The sequence below is a fragment of the Rhyacophila brunnea genome, unplaced genomic scaffold (genome assembly GCF_057557595.1).
Source record: "Rhyacophila brunnea isolate RB1 unplaced genomic scaffold, BYU_Rbru_1.0 scaffold_5, whole genome shotgun sequence".
Lineage (NCBI taxonomy): Eukaryota > Metazoa > Arthropoda > Insecta > Trichoptera > Rhyacophilidae > Rhyacophila > Rhyacophila brunnea.
This window is the reverse complement of record NW_028233170.1, coordinates 1,839,488-1,862,922: the sequence shown is the minus strand read 5'-3', so window position 1 is coordinate 1,862,922 and position 23,435 is coordinate 1,839,488. Positions and strand designations below refer to the sequence as shown.

General features: G+C 33.8%; 2 protein-coding genes and 1 long non-coding RNA gene across 7 annotated transcripts in view; 1 reads left to right on the top strand and 2 right to left on the bottom strand.

Moving 5' to 3' along the window:
- The window catches only part of NFAT (nuclear factor of activated T cells 3), a 147,281-nt gene extending 136,759 nt beyond the window's left edge, over positions 1 to 10,522 (bottom strand). Inside the window, exon 1 of one of the 3 annotated variants that reach the window (XM_085955916.1) lies at positions 10,058 to 10,522. In XM_085955916.1, the coding sequence (XP_085812042.1) occupies positions 10,058 to 10,139 (82 nt within the window). In that variant the 5' untranslated portion in view covers positions 10,140 to 10,522. The remainder of the gene's footprint in view (positions 1 to 10,057) is intronic. The other 2 variants (XM_085955915.1, XM_085955917.1) reach the window with 2 other exon arrangements.
- A 300-nt stretch (positions 10,523 to 10,822) lies between these two features.
- LOC147065884 (uncharacterized) lies at positions 10,823 to 21,593 on the top strand. Its single transcript, XR_015071640.1, has 3 exons — positions 10,823 to 10,936; positions 13,713 to 13,862; positions 21,074 to 21,593. It is a non-coding gene; the product is annotated as an uncharacterized LOC147065884 (long non-coding RNA).
- stai (stathmin) overlaps positions 20,662 to 23,435 on the bottom strand; it is an 89,453-nt gene continuing 86,679 nt past the window's right edge. For all 3 annotated transcript variants that reach the window (XM_085955912.1, XM_085955911.1, XM_085955913.1), the window contains one exon: positions 20,662 to 22,308. In XM_085955912.1, the coding sequence (XP_085812038.1) occupies positions 22,222 to 22,308 (87 nt within the window). In that variant the 3' untranslated portion in view covers positions 20,662 to 22,221. The remainder of the gene's footprint in view (positions 22,309 to 23,435) is intronic.

The following is a 23,435-nucleotide window of genomic DNA, read 5'->3' as shown; positions in this document are numbered from 1 at the left end:
ATTGGAGTGTATATTTATTTTTCATTGTAAAGATTGTGTATCAAGATTTGAGGCTATATTTATGTAGTATTATTTATGAGTAAAATTATATAGGTATCAATAAATTAATAAATTTTGTGAATGTTGAGTTGGTAAATAATGCAAAAAATACATTAAAATTTGTTTTTTTATTAATTCATCATGGGCACTTCCGAATCGATTATAACCGCTGTATAGCAAAGATGAGTTTTGGTCCAATACAATAATTAAATTACAATTATCATGTGCAATATGAGACACTGATGAATCGCGTACGTTTTCATCAACCTAATCCACTATAATATTAATAGACTCAGGTAACGGCTTATTTTATTTTGTTACGCCAAAGAAGTATCTATAATTTTATTAACCATACAAACACTTGCTTTTTCTTACAAGGTTCTTTTATTTATTACATGGAGATGAGATATTTAGATTTCCTTTTATATTATTGCATTGATACTGGAGTTAGGTGTTTTTATTCGATAGAATATATTAATATATTAAAAATAGTAAAAAACGTTACGATGATAGACATGGGTCATGAACCATCACAAGTCAACGGTGGGGTGGGTGTATGAGAAAAAAATATTATTGAAGATAAAAATCCAGTTGATTCCCAGATTATAGACCCCAGAAGGCCGACAAACAAACCAGCCGCCACAGCGCGTCGATAATAACAGAAATAAAGCGGAGGGAGTGGGGGGATGCCGTGTTTGCCTTTCATTAGGGCGGCGGCGACAGGCGTAGAGGTCCGCCCGCCTCGGGACGGCGGTGGGGGCGGCGAAGCCTTCGGATGGGCAAGGGGGGAGGTCTACGCTAGGAAAGTCGCCGCTGTGACGCAACACGTCGCCGTCGCTCGAAGCTCCCCTATGATACGATTGGGTGACCATGCAACAGGTGGATGGATATCATAATATATTATATCCATAGCCGTTTTATGGATTGGGTACGACGCAAGAAATGTCAATCCACGGCTGCCACAAAATAATTCTAATTTTAGCGAAATATTATTCTAAAATGTAATACGTATCAGGGAAAAGTGTGTTTAATCAGTAAATTAAATTCAATATCAATAAGTATTGCAGATTCATGCATTTCTGTGTGTGGAAAGAAACGGGATAATATTTCATTAATAATGAAAATTTGTTTTTTATGCGCCAAGTTAATATTACACGCAGATGAGAAAAGGACGAGTCGAATCAAGGGCTCTGAATTAGTACATTTTACATAGAAAAAAATCATTTATGCAAAACGGTTAAAAACTCAATTTTTTGGCACTCTTGAAAAGTAGTGATTTTAGACTTATCTTCCTTTTCTTTACGCATACAGAATTAATCTAAATATTAAAAATAGAGTAGCAAGACTGTAACCGAGAGTAAACGAAGCGTCCACTTTATTTGTCAGAGATGATAATAGGGGATTGGGACAACTGGGCGCCAGGACAATTGGGCGTCGCACTGTCGAATGAAATAAATAGACGTTCGTTACGATGTTACGCAAAAAGTAGACGAGGAATTTCAATCAGTTTCTATCTACTACTTTACTAATTTTGTTTTAGAGGCTTTATACAAAAATCAAAGAACTCTCTTATCGTTGGAACTTAAACATGTGTACAATTAAATCATTATTTACGTGTGCATATTTAAATTTTCACCAAGTATTAAGTGATAATATAATAATTTAAATATAAATATTAAATATTTATTTTAAAAGTACCAACATATAATAATTCACGAACGTCTATTTATTTTCGAATTGCATTCGTGTGCGCCCAGTTGTCCCGGTGCCGAATCGTCCTAGACCCGATAATAGGTATTCTTGTTTTTCTGGCATGCAACGTGGTCATCCTATCCGTAAACGAAGGCGAAAGTTTCAGTAATGATAATAGACTTCTTATGTAAGGTCACGAAGAAAATAACAGTTGTTTTTTCATCTGTTTGTTTGTTGTAAAAGTACACACACATAGAAAATAATTATTCCTCGCACACACACACACACACACACACACACACACACACAAACAGGACTCGGGCAAGACGTTGTGCTGTCGAATGAAGATGTCAATTATTGTTTGGACGATATTACGCAGAAACTATCCGACTCACAAAATTTAAAAAATGCTGTTTTTTAAAGGCTGGTGTGCTGAAACCATTCAATACAAACGTTCGCTAGAATCGTTATGATGACATGTATCCTAGCACACAAACTAATTAGTATTATTAGTATGTTATTAAAACATCTACATGAGTTGGTTCGTACACTTTTAAAGACAAAAACAATTCTGCCGAAAACGTCCAGGTGGATTTAGGCTTGGTTCAGACACCTGGCAACCTGAGCGGTCTGATCAGCGCGTAGTCAACGAAATTGCGCATATTGTGATTTCTTCTACTGCGCACGAATTACATAATTATTATGGTAAATTTAATTATTGTTGCCGCTTTTATTTTTGACTCATCTTACATGAGCCTATTGTAGCGTTTTCTCTAGCTAGGCGTCGTATTTTCTGTCAAAACTATCGAACTTCACGCCATGCAGTGGGTGGCTAGGCACGGTAGGCTAGGGTAGACATAAATACTTAGTGTACACTAAATTTTGTCAGCCATACTTATTTGTTTTCCTTGAACTAATAATACAAATTGAAGATGAAAACTGGTTAGTTTTTAAAAATCAATTAAACCCTGTTTAAACCAAACCATAATAGTTTAGGTATGATATGGGCGATCCGAAAAAAATTGTGCACACTTTTTCAGTCATACTTATTTCGTTGAATTAAGAACACATATTACAGATGGTGTTAGTTAGTTTTGTTAATGCATTAAGCCCTGCTTAACCCAAACCATAATAGATAAAAAATATTCTTCTATCTATAAAACATCTAAATTTATGTATGATGTAATGGGACAGACGAATTTTTTTTTACTATTATCTATTAGGCTTGGTTACGCAGGGTTTAATTGGATTATGACAACTAACCAACACTATCTGTAATATATAGTCTTAGTTCAATGAAAACAAATACGTATAACTGACAAAGTTTAATGTGCACTATTTATATTTAACCAGAGCGTTGGAGCAGGAGCGGAACCGGAGCACCGAAAATTTGTAGTGCTCCACTGCTCCGGATGTTTTATTATTAAGTATTCAATTTTCGTCCTAAGATTCAGTGAAACTGAATGAAACACTGAGCAACACGGATTATTTGAAATACGACAACACTGCCGAGTGATAAATAACCTCAATTTTTGACGGAAGAGGCAGATAATGAAAGACGATTTGCTGAAGGTAATTTTGTTTAATATAATTAATAAAGAAAAGGGCGAAAAATAAACCTGATTTCAAAACTACTTGTTTTTTTTGTATTTTAACATTGGTGTATTGGTATACCTAAATAATACCTTGTTAACATTGTACCCGGAGCGGAGCAGAACCTGGAGCGGAGCTGGAGCAAGTATTAGGTTCCGTAGCGGTGCTGGAACGGAGCAAATCAACCCTCTGATTTTAACAGCCTACATCCACCTTTCGCCTCTGATAATATCTATGTATATATTCGTTCACACTTGTCTATGATTCATTTAACAAACAATCCCTCACCATGCAGCGGTGCTACAAAGGCGATCTACGCGCTGCAGGTCTGGAATGGCGGGAGGCGCAAGAGTTGGCGATGGATCGAGGGAAGTGGCGAGAACTTGTGCTTGCCCTATGCCCCAATGCTGGGTAGTGACAGGGTGAAAGAAGCAGAAGAAAAATAGACGACTACGTCTATTCTTCTTCTGCTGACCTACTATTGAATAATGACCTACTAAGGTCATTATTCAATTTTAAGACATATTTCCTTTCCCCTGATGCACGCTTGTAGGATTTTTCTCGTTCCCAAAACTTTCAAAATGCAGTGAACTCAGTTTGTCATCTTGTGGCTTTGGTGGTTTCTGGTTAGCGTCGTTCATTTAAGACATGACATGCAACACAGTTCTGGAGCCGTAGTTTTTATTCCACCTAATGATTGGGCTCTCGTGCGGAGATACAATTTGGATAAGAATAAATAGCAATCTGCAATGGTTACTCCAAGCTTCTGTTTGTTTTTTTATATATATATATTTATTTAATGTGAAGAGTACCTACTTTCTTGCTAGCCTTGTGGTATCTAAATTGATTTGAGAGAATGTAAGCTATTGAGATTTTCTGATGATTGGATTTATTGGTGTAATTTACCGGCCTATTTTGTGTGTCCGGAAACTTGTACATAGAGTTAGGTTTCGGGAATTTCCCGACGGAAATTCTCGAGAAATTTTCGAGATTTTCTATTCCCGAATCTCGAGAATTGAATTTTTTAACATTTCGGGAAATCCCGGATCTCGAGAATCTTTTCTCGGGATTCGGGATTTCTTTATTATCAAATATTAATTGAAAAAAACGATTTTCTATATGTAAAAAGTGGACAGAAAACACAAAACGTTCAAAGACTGATCTGGACATTTAACACAATTAAGCGAACGTCAACTCAAAATGAGCGCAACTTTTGTAACATCAGGGAATTTTGTGTCTCAAAAGCGTACGCGATTGTCAGACGCAGCGATTGACAGTCTTTGTTTTTGAAAATCCTATTTTAATAAGTAACGTCTTGACTTATTTTTGTTTTCCTACTTCTATTTTGTTTGTCTTCTTACATAAATTAAAAAAAACATATTTTTTTGGAATTAGTCTGTTTTTAGGATTTTTACAGGTTTTTTTTAATTTCCCGATATCTCGAGAATTCTTTTTAGGAAATCCCGAATCTCGAGAAATCAAAATTTCATCATTTCGGTAAATCCGAATCTCGAGATTGAGATTTTCTCGGGAAATACCCAATTCTACTTGTACGTATGCAGTTCGCCGTATCACACTTCACCGTGAAATGATGTATCGGAAATATATGACCGTATATTAAAGACCGGACATTTAACAAATTCACATTGTTTTTACAATTGTAAGTTTATCTTTGACTTAGAAAAATATTTTTTTAATGTTTTCAGTTACATATTTATTAATACAGTTGAAATTGTATATTATCAAAAAAATGTCTCAAATTGGAAGCTTCGTATTTTTCCGCTATGTGCTTCTGCTGGTATAAGGATCCCCCTTAACCCATGACGTTATTCCTCTGACAGAGCCTCGCTTGAACGGTAAGATGTAATTTAATATCTTTTGGAATGGCCAAAATATGCCATATTTTTACTTTTTATTTATTTAGTTATATATTTGGTCTTTGTCATCCTCGACATTTGTCTTTCCAGCTGATAAGCATGAGACGTATACATACATTCCGAAAGCTTTGCGTTTTCCGAACGTTGTTTCTATGGGTGTTCACGCCTCCACCCCATATGATAGGACACTAGAATCGATAAGACATAGGTAGCATCTTAATATTCGCGTTTTAATTCAAATGTTTAGGTCGCGACTACATACGGTAAAACATTTCACCGTGGCACAGTTCGCCGTGAGCTTTCCATCGGAAAGAGATGACCGTATACTATACGGTCTCCAATTTTATTAGATTCAATATGAACATTAATTCAATTTTCATAGCTGATTTTGGGAAAATTCATGAATTACTATTCAAGAATGAAAACCTAACCTAATAAATAATCCAGTAAATCGTCTATTTTCAAAATTTGTTCGCTGCTGGCTTTAAAGTGTAAACCGACAAGAACCGTGTTTTATTTATACTTGAATTATGGCAGTACCTACTTAACTACACGACCCGAAGAGGTTGGATGGTCTTTAATATACGGCCATATATTTCCGATATAACATTTCTCGGTGAAGTGTGCTACGGCGAACTGCATACGTACAAGTTTCCGGACACGATAAAAACCGCCCTAACATTCTCGACTCAGCATTTCAGTACAATGATATAATATGCCCAATTTCCATCCAGGATTCAAACTAGTCCATAATGGAATGTGGTCTCTAAGATGGCAGTCTATATACGTCATAATATACTTTGTTATCTATTTGGAACTTGCCTATAGTCATATAGTAAGTGAAATGTTCATGCAAAACAATGTAGTTCTTTTCGAAATACGCACTTGGATGAATATTTATATCCGGATGGGTGATAATATCGATAGTAATCTTGTGAAATTATTACAAACTTTGCAAAATTTGAAAGGATGACAATTAATGACGCCCACACGGTCGGAATACGGATTCGCATTTGTTTTGAAACAATTTTAGACATCCGACATAACATGAACACACCGAAACATAAATCAACTGGCAACATTAAATCCTCGCATTAATGGCATCTTTGAGTTTAATTATCTTGTGTTGGCTACATGTAAAATCCCATCTCATAAGATTAATAAAACACAAAAAATAAAATAAATACCGACCAGAGTTCATAAGAACAAAAATAAATAAATATTATAATACATATTTTAAACCAGTACTACGAAACCTAGCGACCCACCACAAAGTGCGGGGAAAAAAATCCTAGCATATTTTAATAATCACTTGAACTATGATATCAGTGATAGATACAATGTAAAATTCATTCATCCGTTAATTATAACTTAAAATGTATTCTGCTGAAAAAGATATTACTGATGTACCTACTTACGTTCAAGTACGTTTGTACTCATATTACCATTAAAATGTGAATCAAATTTCAGACAAGAATATGTAATAAGCTAATAACAATATTAGATGCATTTATAGGTACTATAAAAATGCAATAGATGTGCAATGACAAAAAAATAGGGATAGTTATAGTTCACATAGGGAATACAAGTTCACAAAACAGATTCCCTAAGATTGTAATAAATTAATATCGGAAGCTGGAATAAAAATCGGAAATCAACCCCGAAACCCTTGATTTTGAGTCTGAGATCCCCTAACCAGGACCTGTTTCAATGTTTTTTATTTTTTACAACGTTTTTCTTAGCTCGTGTTCTTTGTCCGGTACAAATCTTACAATCGATTTTTAACTAACTTCCCGACTAGCTAGATATTTGAAACTTTTAGAATATATCATAACACGATGCCAATGCATTTTTTTAATACTTTTAGCCATCTTTAAGTAGAATTGAATTCATTTTCAGTTAATTCTGTTTTGCATGAAAAGTTATTTCGACACCATTATTAGTTGCTAGGCCTCTGGGGTCCTAGCAACTAAATTATTAATATATACGTGCGTTACTATGGAAATCAATATGACATGTCAAGTACAATTTTTTTTGATCGTTTAAGGTAGCCAAGTCAAGTTTATATAGTTCAACAGAAAATTTAAAAACGTTGTATATAAAAAGTTATTTTTATCTTGTATTTATTCTGAACTCTATCATTTAAAAAAATATATCTATCGCTATTCACTAATTAATTATTAAAATAAACGTTTTTAATATTTTAACTAATGTGATTGAACGCGTACACCTGGTAAGGATATTTTGAAGAAATATAAACAGATAATTTTTGAGTACCTATCTAGGACCCAGGTATTGAAATTTACATATTATTATTATATTTATAGGTATTTATTACAATTATACTTAACTATGTAGGTATACTATAAATACTTCATAAACCTACTTATAATTAAATTAGTAATTACTTAGGTAAGTAGGTATGATTTTTTTTAAACTGGAACCGAACCCCGGAATCGAACCATTAAAATTGTTTGGGTTCTAACAGCTCTGGTAATAACAACGAGCAGTACGTCACGTCATCCCTTGGCCCCATTCATACCAAAGATAAGATTTTTTTACCATTATAATATTTTTGTAGAGATATGCCTATACCTCCACTAATCTGTGAACCTGTAGTTTTTTGTTTGTTTGTTTGTCAGAAAGGTTACCTATCTATGTGACGACCCGATATACCTAAGTAATGATCATCTACACTTGCAAGTTTTGATGGTTGGGTACTTCTATAATATCTACACCTACAGCATAATATGATGCAAACGTAAACTGTCAAGTAAGTAACTTCAGTGACGTCCCGTGGGGGTAGGCAGATTGGGCGTCGCTTGGGGGCGGCAGTTACTCAAAGGGCGGCAAATCGAGGAGAATCATTTGGTATCTATATATATATAGAAATAGCTAAAATTATTTTGTTTACGTGTTCTACAATAATAGCATAGTAAAAATAGTGTGATAATAATAAATCTGTGTATTGTTATGCAATGGTACAAACCAAACGTGTCAGAAATATTAACCAAATAAGACCTCAGCTCTAGTGATTTGGGTACCCAAATAATTAATATCTATATACATATTGACATAATTGTTTATTCGGTTTTTATATTTAAATTTAATTTTGTATGTTTTAGTGGTAAATATTTTGTTAATAATGTATCCATACAACACATTTCTAAGAATATTGGAGTCGTGAAATGATGAAATAAAACAGACTGTAAAATAAATGGGGCGGCCGTTTGGCGCTACCTAGGGGCGGCATTTTGTCTAGGGACGTCACTGAGTAACTTAAATAAATAATAAAATGGACGTTGAATCAATCGGTGTTCATTAGTTAATAAACATCAGTTGCGGATAGTGAGTGATGCGATGGATGACCACTCAAGCTATTTCGCGTACCGTAAATATGGTGGAGGGCAGCATCTGCTTGCATAACGAGATGAGTTATGGAAATGACATTAGATTAGCTTAAGCTAGTGTAACAACGGCACGGCAGAACGCAAAAAAAAAACAAAATAAATAGTGTGAAATTGAGTTTTTGATGTCATGAAATACATACCAATTTTCCATTTTCATTTCGTAATTATTAATTAATGTGTTATGTATAGGAAAAATAATAGTTTTATTTTGCCGAAAATTTCGTTTATTTTGAACTGTTCGCGCTCGCATGGCAAAAATCCTGATGGGAGGTTTTGCCATGGACACGACAATTTCTTATATTATTATTCTGTTAATCTAAATAAATATCATATATTATACATTGACCTACTATCAAAGTGTACTCAATCCATACAAATTGATTATTATCAGGATCCATTTCCATTGTATTAAATTGGTCTGACATAATGACCTGCATTCATTTTATAGTGGAACAACTTAACATGTACATAATAAATTGCGCAGAATGCGATGTATTCTACTGCGCACGAATTACATATTATGGTAAATTTAATTATCGTTACCGTTATTATTTCCGACTGCTGTTACATGTAGCGTATTGCATCGTTTTCTCTCGCTCGACATCGCTCTATTACGGCATATTGTTGTTTTGTCAAAACTATCGAACTTCACGTTTATGTGGTAGGTACTTACCTATTTTACCACGTTTTTTTATATTATAAAAGGGTAGGTATTACTTAGATAACGGTTGGGAACCCGTGTGGTGTGATTACGATTTTATTAATACATTAGCAACTAGCACTAGCCATGCCCAGTGACTCGGCCGTGTTTCTGGCATGAGTAACCTGTGGTGCTGTAATATTAAACATATTGGGAAAGGTTACGTTGAAACAGCGGTCAAGGTTAGCTGGGATTATTTAAGATCTCATCAAAAATAACATATTTATGTTCAAGATGTATTAGGTACCTAATTAATTCCAGATCTTGATTTTCATTGCCATGAATGTTCAAAAATATGTTGATAAGATACCGATTACAAATCCAAAAATAGGTATTTTGTTGATCTATCAACAATGTTACAAGCGATAAAAATAATGGTTCTCTAGACATAAAACGACAAACAAAATACATACCGGCATTATTAGTTCCTATAATATAAATTAATGATATTATCTAGGTACTTATAATGTAAAATCATTGTGGATTTAAAAATTAGCACATCTTTCACAGCAGTCGAACGTTTCATGAACACTGCGTATCAATATCGACTAGGTAGTATAGTATTGGCAGCTGAACCTACCTAATTAAAAACGTAACCTTCTGACAACAATTCGACAACATAAGGTGTGAAAATGACATTCTATGAAGATTTAGCGAGCCAGTAAAATGGCATCTAAAAATACAGAATAAAATAAATACCATCAATAGGGACGCCATATTGTCATCGTGATTTTATTATTACTTACCGGTTCCTCTGGCGACTTTGCCCTTCATAGTTGCAGCGTTTAATTTTGTATCTTTGTCGTCCGCAGGACATTTTAATAACATCGCACCGATTATTCAAGACACTTCTTTTAATAGCGGAAGTTATCACGAGTTGTATTGTTTACTCTAAAAGTAAATATTGAGAATAATTTAATCGTAAAAACCATTTACGCACATTGACAATGTCCACCTTCATTCTCAGCTGATAACCGACTGATTTGATTGGTTAACTAAAATATGACGTATTCGTACACGCTTGTTGAATGTCATTTTAATAGTACAATAGAAAAAGCGTTCCTATTTTAAACTCATGTTTTATAAACTTGAAAATAGCGTACTTATAACATGAATCTTTCAAATCCATTTAGTAAAACGGCCATAAACCACTAGGTCAATCTGACAGCCGAAAATCGCGGCATAAATGAAGCGGAATTTGGCACAAACATAAACAAATACAATATTGCCATCAGTGAAAATAATACTCCCTATAAAGGTGTCTCTGAAAAAGTAAATTTACAGCACAAGAAAAGAAAAAACATTAAAAAATACCCGCTCACCGAAAAACCAGAAAAATGATAATATTGATATATTATGAATGAAACGAATTGTAAAAAATCATTTTTAAACGTAAGTAACCTGTGAGGTTCGAAACAGGAAATAACAATAAAGAGTAACAGGAGCGCCAAGTGAGACAAGTCGTTATTACAGGTGCAATCTAAACACACAGTTGACGACAGTAAACTTTATATAGAGTAGGTATAGATAGACAATAAACATAATAATACTCAGTTAAGTAGTCTCATGATTTGTGTAAATATTGCATATTGTGTGTAATGATTATTTAGGAATATAATTACAAGGTATTTTACAGTTCTCTTTATATTTAAAAATGTTACGATTTTTTTGAATTTCCACTTAAGTGGCTAGAAAAATTATCTATTAGATCAGTTTCTCTTTATTAGATAATTAGAATCATTTGAATGAATTGCAATGCAATAATTCAAAATTTCACATAAGGAAGGCGTTTTGTATGCAGAGCAATATAAAATCTATCGCTAATAAATGAGTTAGCTATTTTTAGTAGTAGACTATTGGCGGCATGGTTCTCCACATCCTCAACCGAGCCCCAGTTTACAATTTTGGTGGGCCACCCAACCCATCGCTAAGGTTAAGATAATAATAAAATTATCTTAAACGATGTTTCATCATACAATCTGAAAAAGGTGTTATAGTACAGTAAGTTATAAATGGTGTCGCTTGCCTTTGTTTCATATAGAAGCATTCTCATTTAACTCCGTTCAAATCTTGCTTCCAGTATGAGTATTATATAAAACGATTAGTGGTATTGTATCCGTAACGTGATCCCACAAACACCCGATATTCAAACACCTTAGAACTAACTATATTACACAAATAGTATAAGTGCCCCCCGGGGTTGCTGCAGATTGCAGAATCATTCCCCGCTGGACATTGTTTGATACAAATACTTTGTAACACGCTTATGAATGATTGTACGTATACTATTCAATAATCGCACCTTATTAATAAAAACACCACTCCGAGGAGTGAGGGGAGACTTTGTTCACATAACATTATAATGGTTGATTCTACACAAAACTTTTGGCATGTAACGATAATATCTCTCTAAATACTCTGATATCATCAGAGTACAAATGTGAATTTTGCTCATAATTTTGTTGCAAAGTGAACTGACTAACAGGTAATTAAATAATTATTCATTAGCCCTAGTATAAACCAAACTAGCATGAGGTTAGATAGTTTTGACAGAAAGCTAGAAATAGTCAAGAGGAGCCGAGCTGAGCAAGAGATAGCGATGCAATATTGTTGATGTAAATCCAGTCCACAATATCAATCATAACAATAATCACATTTTGCCCTGCTTGATTACTGCACATTAGAAGAAATCACATCTGCTAACCAATCATTGAACAACAGCCAGATTCAATCTAAAGTAAATTTGATAAGAGTTTACTAAAACTGCTACAACTTGTTATTTTAGATATTGAAACATTTTAATTTAAATTGTTTTTTAAATATGTATTTACTCAGGATAAGCAGTGTCAAATTAGCGTTCATTGTCTCTAATGATTTAAATTGCATGTCAAAGAAAAAGAGTGATAAGTCTAAATTCATTTTGCACCGCTTCGTATGAGAACTTCTTTGTTTGTATGTGAAATTTAGTACGTTAAATGATAGCTGAGCGGCTATTGCGTTCCAGGTTCGAATGTCGCGCGACAAGCCCCCGCGATCGCTACCCTTTTGAGATTGCGGCATTCACAGCCATTCTAAAATGAATTACGACCACGTGGCGCTGGAACAGGACAGTTTTATAGCTACTCTAAAATAAATTATGTCACCTAGCTTGTAAAGTGCCAAGAATACATATTGCAAGTTATCCCGAAATACAAAATCTTAAACCGAGTAATACAATTGAGTTGTCGGGCATTTTTCTTGCAGTTGTTTATTATGCCGATTCAAACATGACTTATTATTGCCAAATGGAATGCATTATATGGACGGAACACATTTTTGGTACTAGAGCGGAAAACGCGGTGGGACAACCGCCATCTGGACAAGGTCTTAAGTAGTTCATCATGATTCTAAGAGATGGCAGTGTATGAACAATATATTAATTTATTTTAAAAAAAAATGGCCAGGGCTAGGAAGAATAGGGTACCTATAGTACGTGTATACACGCTCATTTTATATGGCCGGCCTACCGTGTACGGAATTGTAGAGCGCGTAAACGCGCTTTTGACATACGTCCGGTTAATGAATCATACACTAGTTTAGCAATAGTAAAAAATACTGTCATAATATCATCAAATAAATAAATTAATGTGCTGTGTATTTTCCGAAAATCCCACAAAATCTAAGCAGTCATACAAATTCAGTCATATGAGTCGCTTAGTTGCTAAACCCGCTCTAGTTCTAGAGCGGCTTTGGCGACTCGTGAATATTCATTTTGATTTTTTGATGAAACAGGGAAGAATTTAAAGCATGCACCTCGATAAGCCGGTAGACCTATTGATATAGCACATGCGTACAATCAAAACTAATTTTATTAAAAAATCACACAATGCGGGTTTGGCAACTAAGCGACTGATAGATTCCTAATTAAACTATTATTTTATAGATAATAAAACACTCTTGTACATGACTGTTTATTCTGTGTACATTGATTAAAATTATTTATATAATTTTACCACAGATCTGAAGTTCTCATTTTATTTTCATTATTCTTGTCATAAATGACACAGGATTTCATGTAAATCGAAAGAGATCCTATTATCCTTAGGTAGTTAACTAATTTTTAAGGAATAAGAAATGTGGTTTAGTTACTTTCTCTTCCTGTTTGATAATGCCATTGAAGTCGACAAGCTACCTTGACGATGGAAGATATTATTATTCATTCTGTAAACAAATCAAAACGAATACACGACTGCACTCACCCCCTCGCAAATTACCCTGTGACATCCACAATTATTGCCATCACACATTTTTCATGTATTACAGTATGTCGCTAGTCAGACATTAGCGTGTAGAGACATCGTGTAATTAGATGTGTACGACTTGAAAGTTTTATTTTAAAATATTCCTGTTTCGCTCTCTCAGGATATTGCCCAACATTGCTATAGTCACCGGCAGAACCTCAGTAGACATCAAAGCATTCAGCATGATGGATGGCATGAATTTTACTATAAACACTAGTGTTTCAGCAAAGAACGATCCTTTCCATGCAACTTTGAGAAAAATTACAAATACGTAAGTAGACTTTCTTACCTCCAAATAATCTTTATTCCCTGTGACATATTTTTTTAATAAATTACTTTATGTTTGTAATTACCAATTACCTTGGTCAGTTTATATTTTTAATTATCAATAGTTATCTGCATTGTAGATTCCTTTTGGTATCGTTACATTCAATTTATGAACAAGCACGTTTATCATCTAGCTCAGGACTAGCGAAGCACCTGCCTATGTGGCCGAAGCCTCACGGTTGAAAAATTTTAAATACTAAAAAATAAAAAGAATCAAGTCAATTCAAAGAATTGGCAACAATTATTGCTTTATAAATATTGTCGATTTTTGCTACTACTGTATACTGTGTAAGATCATTCAGGGTAATGCATTTCATAAAAAACAAATATCGAAGCCAGTTGACAGATGTAAACTTAGAAGCAACCATGCGGTTTGCTTTGGAAAAAAGGAATATTGAAGAATTTTCATTTGCATTATTTTTAAATAGATATGTACTAAAATGTTCAAATGTCTTTTATTAAATGGACTTTAATATTAATAAATTGATCTATTTTTTAGTAAATAAAATTTAGCTTTAATTTTTTCAATCACAACAAAAGTGAAATTTGGGGCGGCCACCAGAAGTTTCCATAGAACTGTCAATGTCAATTGTGCGTCCACAGTTAAATTTCCCGAGAGAACCACTGCTCTAGAGCAGTGGCTCTTAACCTTTTCGAAGCCACGGTGCACTTTTGATCATAAGAAAAAATGCGGTGCACCAAAATCAAATGGTCATAAAACAAAGAAAATAAGCGAACATAACTGTTATTACAAAATTAACAGATTACAAAATAGAAACAAAATATTAAAGAAAAGATATATACATACATGGAAAACTGTAACTTAAATTATCCATAACAAAATGGAATTTATTTAATGTGAAAAACAATTAATGTGATGATACCTGAGCTTGTCGGATTTTGCAGATTTCAGGAACATGAGGTCGAATATTTGATATAGCTACTTATATTATATTATTACTTATATTAATTATTGTTGAGAAACCGAGCTCACACAAATATGATGTTGAAAACTGTAAATTTTCAGTGCCCTCATGTAGAGGTGGTTATTCGTCTTGGACAGAAATCCAAAATTCCTCCATAGTTATTTCATAAAATTTAATTTTCCGTTGACAAGGTGACCAATTCTTCGTCTTCTTGGTACGAAAATTCACAACTCGATGTATCAATCGGATTTCGTATCCAGTAATAATTTTCTATATCTAAGGAAGGAAATTAATATGCAATATTTTCTCCCAATAAAGTTAAATGTTCTGTTATAGTGGAAATAATGCCCTCAGCAATGTTTTCGTTAAGTGAAGATTTTTCCGTTTTTATCGCGGTGCACCGGTTAAGAACCACTACTCTAGAGTCTAGCTAGACTCGGACACATTGAAAAAACGAGTGAATTGATGCGGCCGTCACGAATTCAAGTGAAAAAGAGATAAAATGCACCAATTATGTCTTTTCACACTAGTATTCGAATTATATTATAGTTGTAGGTTGTCACTTGAAACTGATAAGTTAATATTTTAGACATTATATCTCTTGGCCATTATTGGATGACTATATTAAATTTGTCCAGCGATTGTCTCTTCATCAGGCTGTGTTATTATCATCACCAGCAGCGGCTGGTCTAACATCATACAAGTGCACTGCACTGCTTGCATTGCTATGAAACATCGTTCAACATCGTAAATCATATTTTTTCTTCATAGGTTTTTAATATTATCGCTCACTTATTGTAATGCAAACCATAAACCGATGTGCCCATATTGCCAATAGGCGATAATACAGGCACTATGCACCGTATACGTCATCCTCACTGAAATCATTTGCGCCCCGGCAACATATTTAGTTTACTTAAATGAACCCAAAGCTAAGTATGAACTAAAGCCATTATAAAACAACTTAAACCGTGCTAATCATTTTCGCCATGCGTAAGTTCCAGAATACTGTGAGCCGACCGGGTAAAATGACATCATATTGGTCTGAGTAGAGAGCAATTACAGATTTGAATTATGGTTTGTTATGTTATTATAGACACTGCAGCTTACTGTTCACGGTCAAATTATATTTAGTATCATATTTAGCAATCTCATATGTAAAATGCCTGTAAAACTAAAAACAATAGAATTCATTATTTTCTAAATTTAAAATCGGTGAGAAATACAATGTCGGTAAGATATTTTGATTTATGTGTACTCCATTTAAATCGGTGAAGATAAAAATAATTTTGCTACCTACCGCATTTCTAGAAAATTAATATTTCATTATCCTGTGTGTTGACTAAACACGAAATGATGTCAGTTATTTATAATATAGAAAATTATTAATTCATGAATTCTAGTGATAAGCTAATAAATCTTAATACCATTTCACTAAGTCCAGTTTCATAGTAATCATCATTCATACAAATTGTTAAAGATACCCAATGTACTTATACAGAATAAGATGGCTTCCGTTAAAAGTGAGAGGTATTTATCTACTATAAGAGATACAATCGTTTCTTAAAACTAATCCAATAAAGATTTAAGTAACTCGCATCATGTTTTATTAAAAATATAAAATATACAGGTAATTTCCCAAATGTCAATAACGTCAAATCAAAAACAACGCCGAATTGATTTAATTTTTCAATAAGGTAAGTTTCCTGCGCACCCTCAAAAATTACAATCCAAAAAATCACCGGCCGCCACTGATTATCACCATTATTACAACCTAATGTTTGTTGTCTCGGCCGCACCCAGAAAATGTCTTCTCGCTAACTCCCTCCACTGTCTACACAGATTTCTTCATACTATGTATTGTGTCTATTTCTGTTTTTTAGAAAATACTCCTGTGTCCAAAAATGTGTTTAATAAATCGATACCCTAGTTCTATAAGGAAACAACTCAAAAATCCTTGTTCTGAGTAAATCGCATTTGAAGTTTTACATAAAATGGTTCCTTTAGTTCTGTAGATTTTTTTAGTGAAAGCATTATTAAATAGTGATAGATATAATATTGTAATTTATTATGGTTTAATTTTTTCATAATATTATTAATAATTTTATTGATGCAAGAATAAATTAATATTAAATAAAGACTATTCGACTTGTTTCCAGTGACGACAAATAAATCCTCTACATTCATAGTTCTATAAGGAAACAAATCAAATGGTTCCTTATAGAAATATGTTTGCCTGCGCAAACTTGTTTGAATGCTGCTTGCCTATATAAATATTAAATTAATTATTCTTATGTCACTTTTATTGTTTACTAAAATTTATTAAAATAAACATTGTCATGTCCCGAATGCCAATTCTTTATATATTTTTATTCACATACCAAAAAGAAGGACCCTAGTACAGAGTAATAATGTCATAATACACTAACAAAATATGATTCCAATTGTAATGGATTTAAGTTTTGTACTATTCCATTTGAGTCGATTTTTGCAACCCAAGTTTCGCCTTTCGGCATCATCAGGCGCTATGTGCACCAGTGACGAAGAGTGGAGGTAGGCTGTTCAGATCCGCCCAGTGACGTCCCTAGACAGAATGCCGCCCCTAGGCAGTGCCAAAATGCCGATCCATTTTGTATACAGTATTATTTATCATCCTTTCATGACTCCATTATATAAGAAATGTGTTGTATGGATACACTATTAACAAAATATATACGACTAAACATACCAAATTAAATTTATAAATATTTTTAATTAATAAGTCAGATTTTAATTATTAATAAAGCTGAACATGTCGTTTATTGTCACCAATGACATCAAAGGGCAACGGAAGTAAACTAGACATCGCGAACACGACAAAAAATTACAGCTCTGTTAAATTGTTTATGTTAATTAATACACTTTGTTTCCAACCAGTGAGCTGATTTTTAATGGAAGGTTATTTTCGTTATTATTAAATTTAGTTAATAATAACGAAATAATAAAATATACTAAATGATTCTCCTCTATTTGCCGCCCCCAAGCGACACTCAATCTGCCTACCCCCATGGGACGTCACTGGATCCGCCATAAATAGTTCACACTACCCTTTGTCAGTCAAACGTATTTGTTTTCATGGAAATAAGACAAAACATTATAAACGGTATTGGTTAGTTTTTAAAATTCAATTAAAGCCTGCGAAGCCATAATAGATCATAGTCAAAAATACTTGTTTATCTATAAATTTTCTAAAATTATGTAGTTAAATTATAGAAAACTTTGGATATTTTATAGATAGGACAATATTTTTTTATCTAGATTGGTTAAGGCAGGGCTTAATGAATTTAAAAAAAATGAACCAACAATATGTGTAATATGTATTCTTAATCCAACGAAAACAAATAAGTATGAATGAAAAAGTGTGCACCATTTTGTCGTATCGCACAAAGTATAACAAAATTATTATGGTTTGACTTAGACAGAGTTTAATTGATTTTAAAAACTAACCAACACCATCTATAAATTATTTTAGTCTTATGCAGTTCAATAAAAACAAATACAAAAGACTGGCAAAGTTGATGTATACTATTTATGTTGGATTTTAACAGCCTATCTCCACCCTTCTCCACTGATGTGCACATATAGTTAATTCTATCATATTATTATATACTTAACAAACCTATACATACCTATCGAGTCAAGGATCACAATAAGAATATTAGAAACAAATTATGAATACCTAGTTGAAGTGTTTGTAAAAACCCCTTACTTAATTACCCCTAAAAACAACTTATCACCTTCTTGGAACAATGGTAATATATCTGTGATATTAGTCTTTAAAAAGTTATTAGTTAAACCAAAAATATTCAATAATATTCTTACCTGATACCTACTTTTTAATCCTTTCTATGCCGCAATTAGTTAATTGATAGTAATTAACATAAGAATCAGTGTAATTAGGGCGTCCAAAGACGCTCTGGGCACTTAACCGGTTAATAATAATAATTCAAGTAATTTCTGTTTAACAAGGTATCCATGGAAATAAGCCGAACCGAATGGTTTATGACGGTCTCACCTTACACCGAAACCGTTTATTGCCGTAATAAAACTTGTCTAGTGTTCACCCACTTATCTGCGGATTTGTATATACGGGTGCCGCCGTGTTCCATTATGCTCCATTCAAATAACGGTGTTTGTACATGCGCGTCTATTTGAAACAAGTATTCCTTATATTAAAACAGAAAAATATTTTTTCTCTATGGTCAGTTTTTGATGTCTATGGGCACTTAACTGTCAAATAAATGTCAATTTTTCACATTTTGCCGCTAGATATCCCTAGTGGTCCATATATTTTGAACTCGCTATTACATTTACTTTCATATTATTTCTTTTATTTTTCGATTAATACATTATGGCCGGATAATCCGAATGCCGAATAAACGTTATTGAATAAATAATCATTACAATATAAACAAATGAAAGTAAATGGTTATCGTGATAGTATACCTACCTACCATATAATTATTATGCATAAATCGATTCCAGCATAATCATGTGAATTGAGTTGTTCAAAATATTATATTACTTGTATTTATTTGATTTCATGAATCTGCGTCTGATGTGTATTTACTAACGAGACTCTTAAATTTGAAAGCGTCGCCGCTTTTACGAAATTTGAGGCATTGTAGATTAGCTTTATCTACGAAAGCAAAGTTTAGTACCTATAAATAAAGCATTCATGATTGAATAAAATGAAGCACCAATTATAGAATCAATTGTAAAATAGATAGTACCATTAGACAATAATCAAAATAATACACTGAATCATAATGAAATACGGAAGAAAACAAGTACCTATGACAATTATCAACAAACGCGGGATGTCAGTTGCGATCTGTCAAAAATGGACTCTGCCGAATTTAGCAATCGGTTCGCTAAACTTATGGTAGAGGGGCATTAGGTGTTCGGGTTCGGCGAGATGCTTATGTACTAAATTTGGATGAACGCAATTATACGGGCGTATTATATATCTGGCATAAAATCGCATTCGAAAATTTTGGATGAACACCCTATAAATCATGAATTTACTATAGAATAATGTTAAATAAATTATTTAAAACTACAATAAATTAGTTATCTATTTAGAAAAAAATAGCCTCATGGGTTCCTGAATAATAATTGCGTTAATGGATAGACTGTCACTGGTTTGATGTTTTTTAAATTGTTTCCTTATAGAACTATGACAAGCTCAATGTGGTTCAATAAGGAACCACATAAAATGTTTCCTTATAGAACTGTGAACATGTAGAATACAAAGAAATTCCATATGGAATTATTTGCTTTTATTAATGATTGAGATTTTTTAGATTTTTTTTTTAAATTAAATTATGCAGCTGTTATGATTCTTTATCAAATGGCATTATTAACTCAAAACTGAAGAATTTTGAGTTGTTTCCCTATAGAACTAGGGTATCGAAATGTAAACAAATGCTCTTCCAATATTTTAAGTGTTAATATGACAGATTTGACTAAAGCTCCAGTGTGTATATTGTATCCATATTAAAGAAAGGAAAGAATTTTAGTGCCTTAAGAAAGATATATATTGCACCGTGTGTGTTATGTCAATTTTTAGGTTATAGTTAGTGCACTAGACGTATTTATTGTATCAATAATGATATACTGATACAATAATGAAAATATGTATGTAGTTTGAACAAATATTAAGTGAACAAGGAAAGAATATCAGGGCAATAACAAAAAACACTAAGATCACATAGGTGTCAGTATTCGTATTGGATATGTCGTCGAATACTGTCTCCTGAGAGAATCTTATGCGGGTATTATTTATGAACTGTTTTATTTTGAATAACCATCAATCTACATAATAATATAATCGCTGCACTCTGGACCGAGGCCCATTATTTGACAAACTTAAGCACATGTATAAAAATAAAAGTAAATTAAGGAACATATTATTGAGAACAGCGATGATTAAAATATGCAAAAATAGAAATTCTCAGAAAAGCTACTCACTGTAATGCTATACATGTCAATACAACAGTGACTAATCTAGAATGCTACACAATGATATCAAAGGCAAATTGGTCGAATGAGGATTTGTATTAAAGTGAACAAGCTAAAAATATACATATGGACTTAACCTAATTTGTTATGCTGCACCGTTCCGATGATATTTAAGCTAACTCATATACCATAAAGCCAATTTTTATCACTTTACTTTAAATTCCAGATTACACCATTAATTTTAACCTAAAACTTAGTATGAAATGGCACAATTCGGGTGCGAAGAGGGACAAGAGAGTAGATGATAAGTAATTTACAAACTAGAGGATACTATTTTACGGAGGAGCACTGTCGGGATATGAAGGAACTCCGCCCGCAGCAGGTCCCATTTGTGCGTCGCATCGCCTCCGCTCTGCCTTCACGATCCGACTGAGAACGCTTGACAATTTTATCAACTTTTTGCCGTGAGATCCATCGCTGGCGAGCGATGCGTTCTTTTCGTGTGCGACTGCAAACGCAATCTATACCGAACGGTCAGTGTAAAGAAGCCTTGAAAATTGCCTGCGAACCGGCAGCTCACAGTGCCGGTTTATATTTGCTTATGCAAAACTCTCGTTCAATAGAAGGCAATCGAATTCATTCATCTTAATAATAATACAAGTCATAACTTTGATAAAAACACAATCGTATCAACACATCTTTTGTTACATTTAGAATAAGTTTATACAATAAAATATCAATTCAGCAATATCTATCATTATTATTACCATTCACGCAGAATGTATGTATGTCTTTAACTGCACACAAAGCGAGTTTGACAATATTTATTTTTCGACAACTAGTTACATCAGCTATTACTGCCCGCTACTAAAACGATACACTGTCAGGCGATACGGGAGAGATAATCATCCGGTCACGCTTCGTCCGATCGCTTCGACCGAGGGTGAGCTTTGTTAAAAGAAGAGTAAAGTCGATCAGGCCTTCGATTACCGAAAGATTAAAAACATTAATATTAATAAAAACCTATGTCTATTTAAAACGATAAACGCATCTCGAATGCGGTAAATAATCAATAATTAAAACAATGCAAACGACAAGATGTTTCGCATCGAATCAACGGGAAACATTCGCATAAAGGAGAGACAACACCGTTAAATGTGGATAAATATATTTCTATTAATAAATTTGATGATGTTTAGTGTTAATGCTGCAAAGTTCTTATTATAATCATCAATGTCAGCAGCTTTGGTATCAAATAATAATGGCGGAATAAGTTGAAGGGTAGATATGAAGCCAGGCGACATCTACAGAGCCTGAGGTGGCCTTGGGGTGAGGAGATATCTCTTCGAGCGGTCGGGTGGTGCCCGTGCCCCTCTAACCAGAAGAAGCGGTCACCGCTCCATCGCCGCTCTGTTCGGCCAGAGCCGCTTTGTTTTGTCTCACCATCTCGGCGCGTCGCTCCTGAAAAGTAAAAAAGGCATTATCAATCATTAAATTGAGCAGGATAATATAAGATCTATTTAATTTTAATACATAAATAATTCCGATAATACACAAGCCGGCTGAAAAATTCCTGCCGGCAGGACTTATTACTGTTATAGATAAACTGAAATTTGTTGTTGTCACAGTAGACATCTAACACCTGTTAATACAACCTCCACACTGCAGAGATCCATATGATCTTAGGATTGGAGATGGTAAAAAAAAAGAGACCACTGACATCACTTGGAAGTTTTGTTAACTAGTGATAACTCAGACATTTTTAAGGGTTTTTTAGAGGAAGGTCAAAAATGAGGTGCAGTGATTGTGTGTAGGAGAATGGGAGGGCCCGGAAAGTGGAAAGATATGGCAAGAGATTAGGTGTAAGTGGATGTCGCTTGTAAAGGATGCCAAATCCCACCCTGGAATGGAACGCCAAGGATGAGACACTTTTGTCAGTTGTATGTACTCCATCATTAACCCGGCCGGCGCCGATGTCACACACCTTGTACAAATCGGCCAAATTCGCAATGCGCATGTGTATAAATCGATGCCACCGCGTCCATATTTATCATACGGGACTGATTTTTTCACGTAAATTTGGCCTGATTTGTCCTTCTCCTGCCACCTATGACATATTTTAAAAGCATTGGTTCTAAATATAAAATAATCACCAAAGTTTCGAACCAATTCGTACGGCCAAGTTTTGCCGGTCGACAGAAATCAGTTTGAACTGCGCGCCGCGACTGCGCAGTATACGACAGACTTTCAACCGAGCGGGCCATTGCGCGGGATTGTATTTATCGCATACAAGTTGAATATTTACCGCAATCGTTGATAAGTACTTTTTTTGCTGTCTGGTGTACTTATCACATTAAAACTGGCATGATTAACTATTGAACGTATGATTTTATTTTATCGCGATTTTTAAAATACTTTTTGTACTGTCTACCGTGTCCCATTTTAGTGACTGTGAAAATTAATACTGATACCAATAACTATGGTGTGTGAGTTTAATGGTTTCTGTGATTTGGCGTTTCTTAATACTGTAGTTAAACATTTTAAAAACATTTCATAGTTTTATAGTGCGTAAATATGGAGGAAGAAAA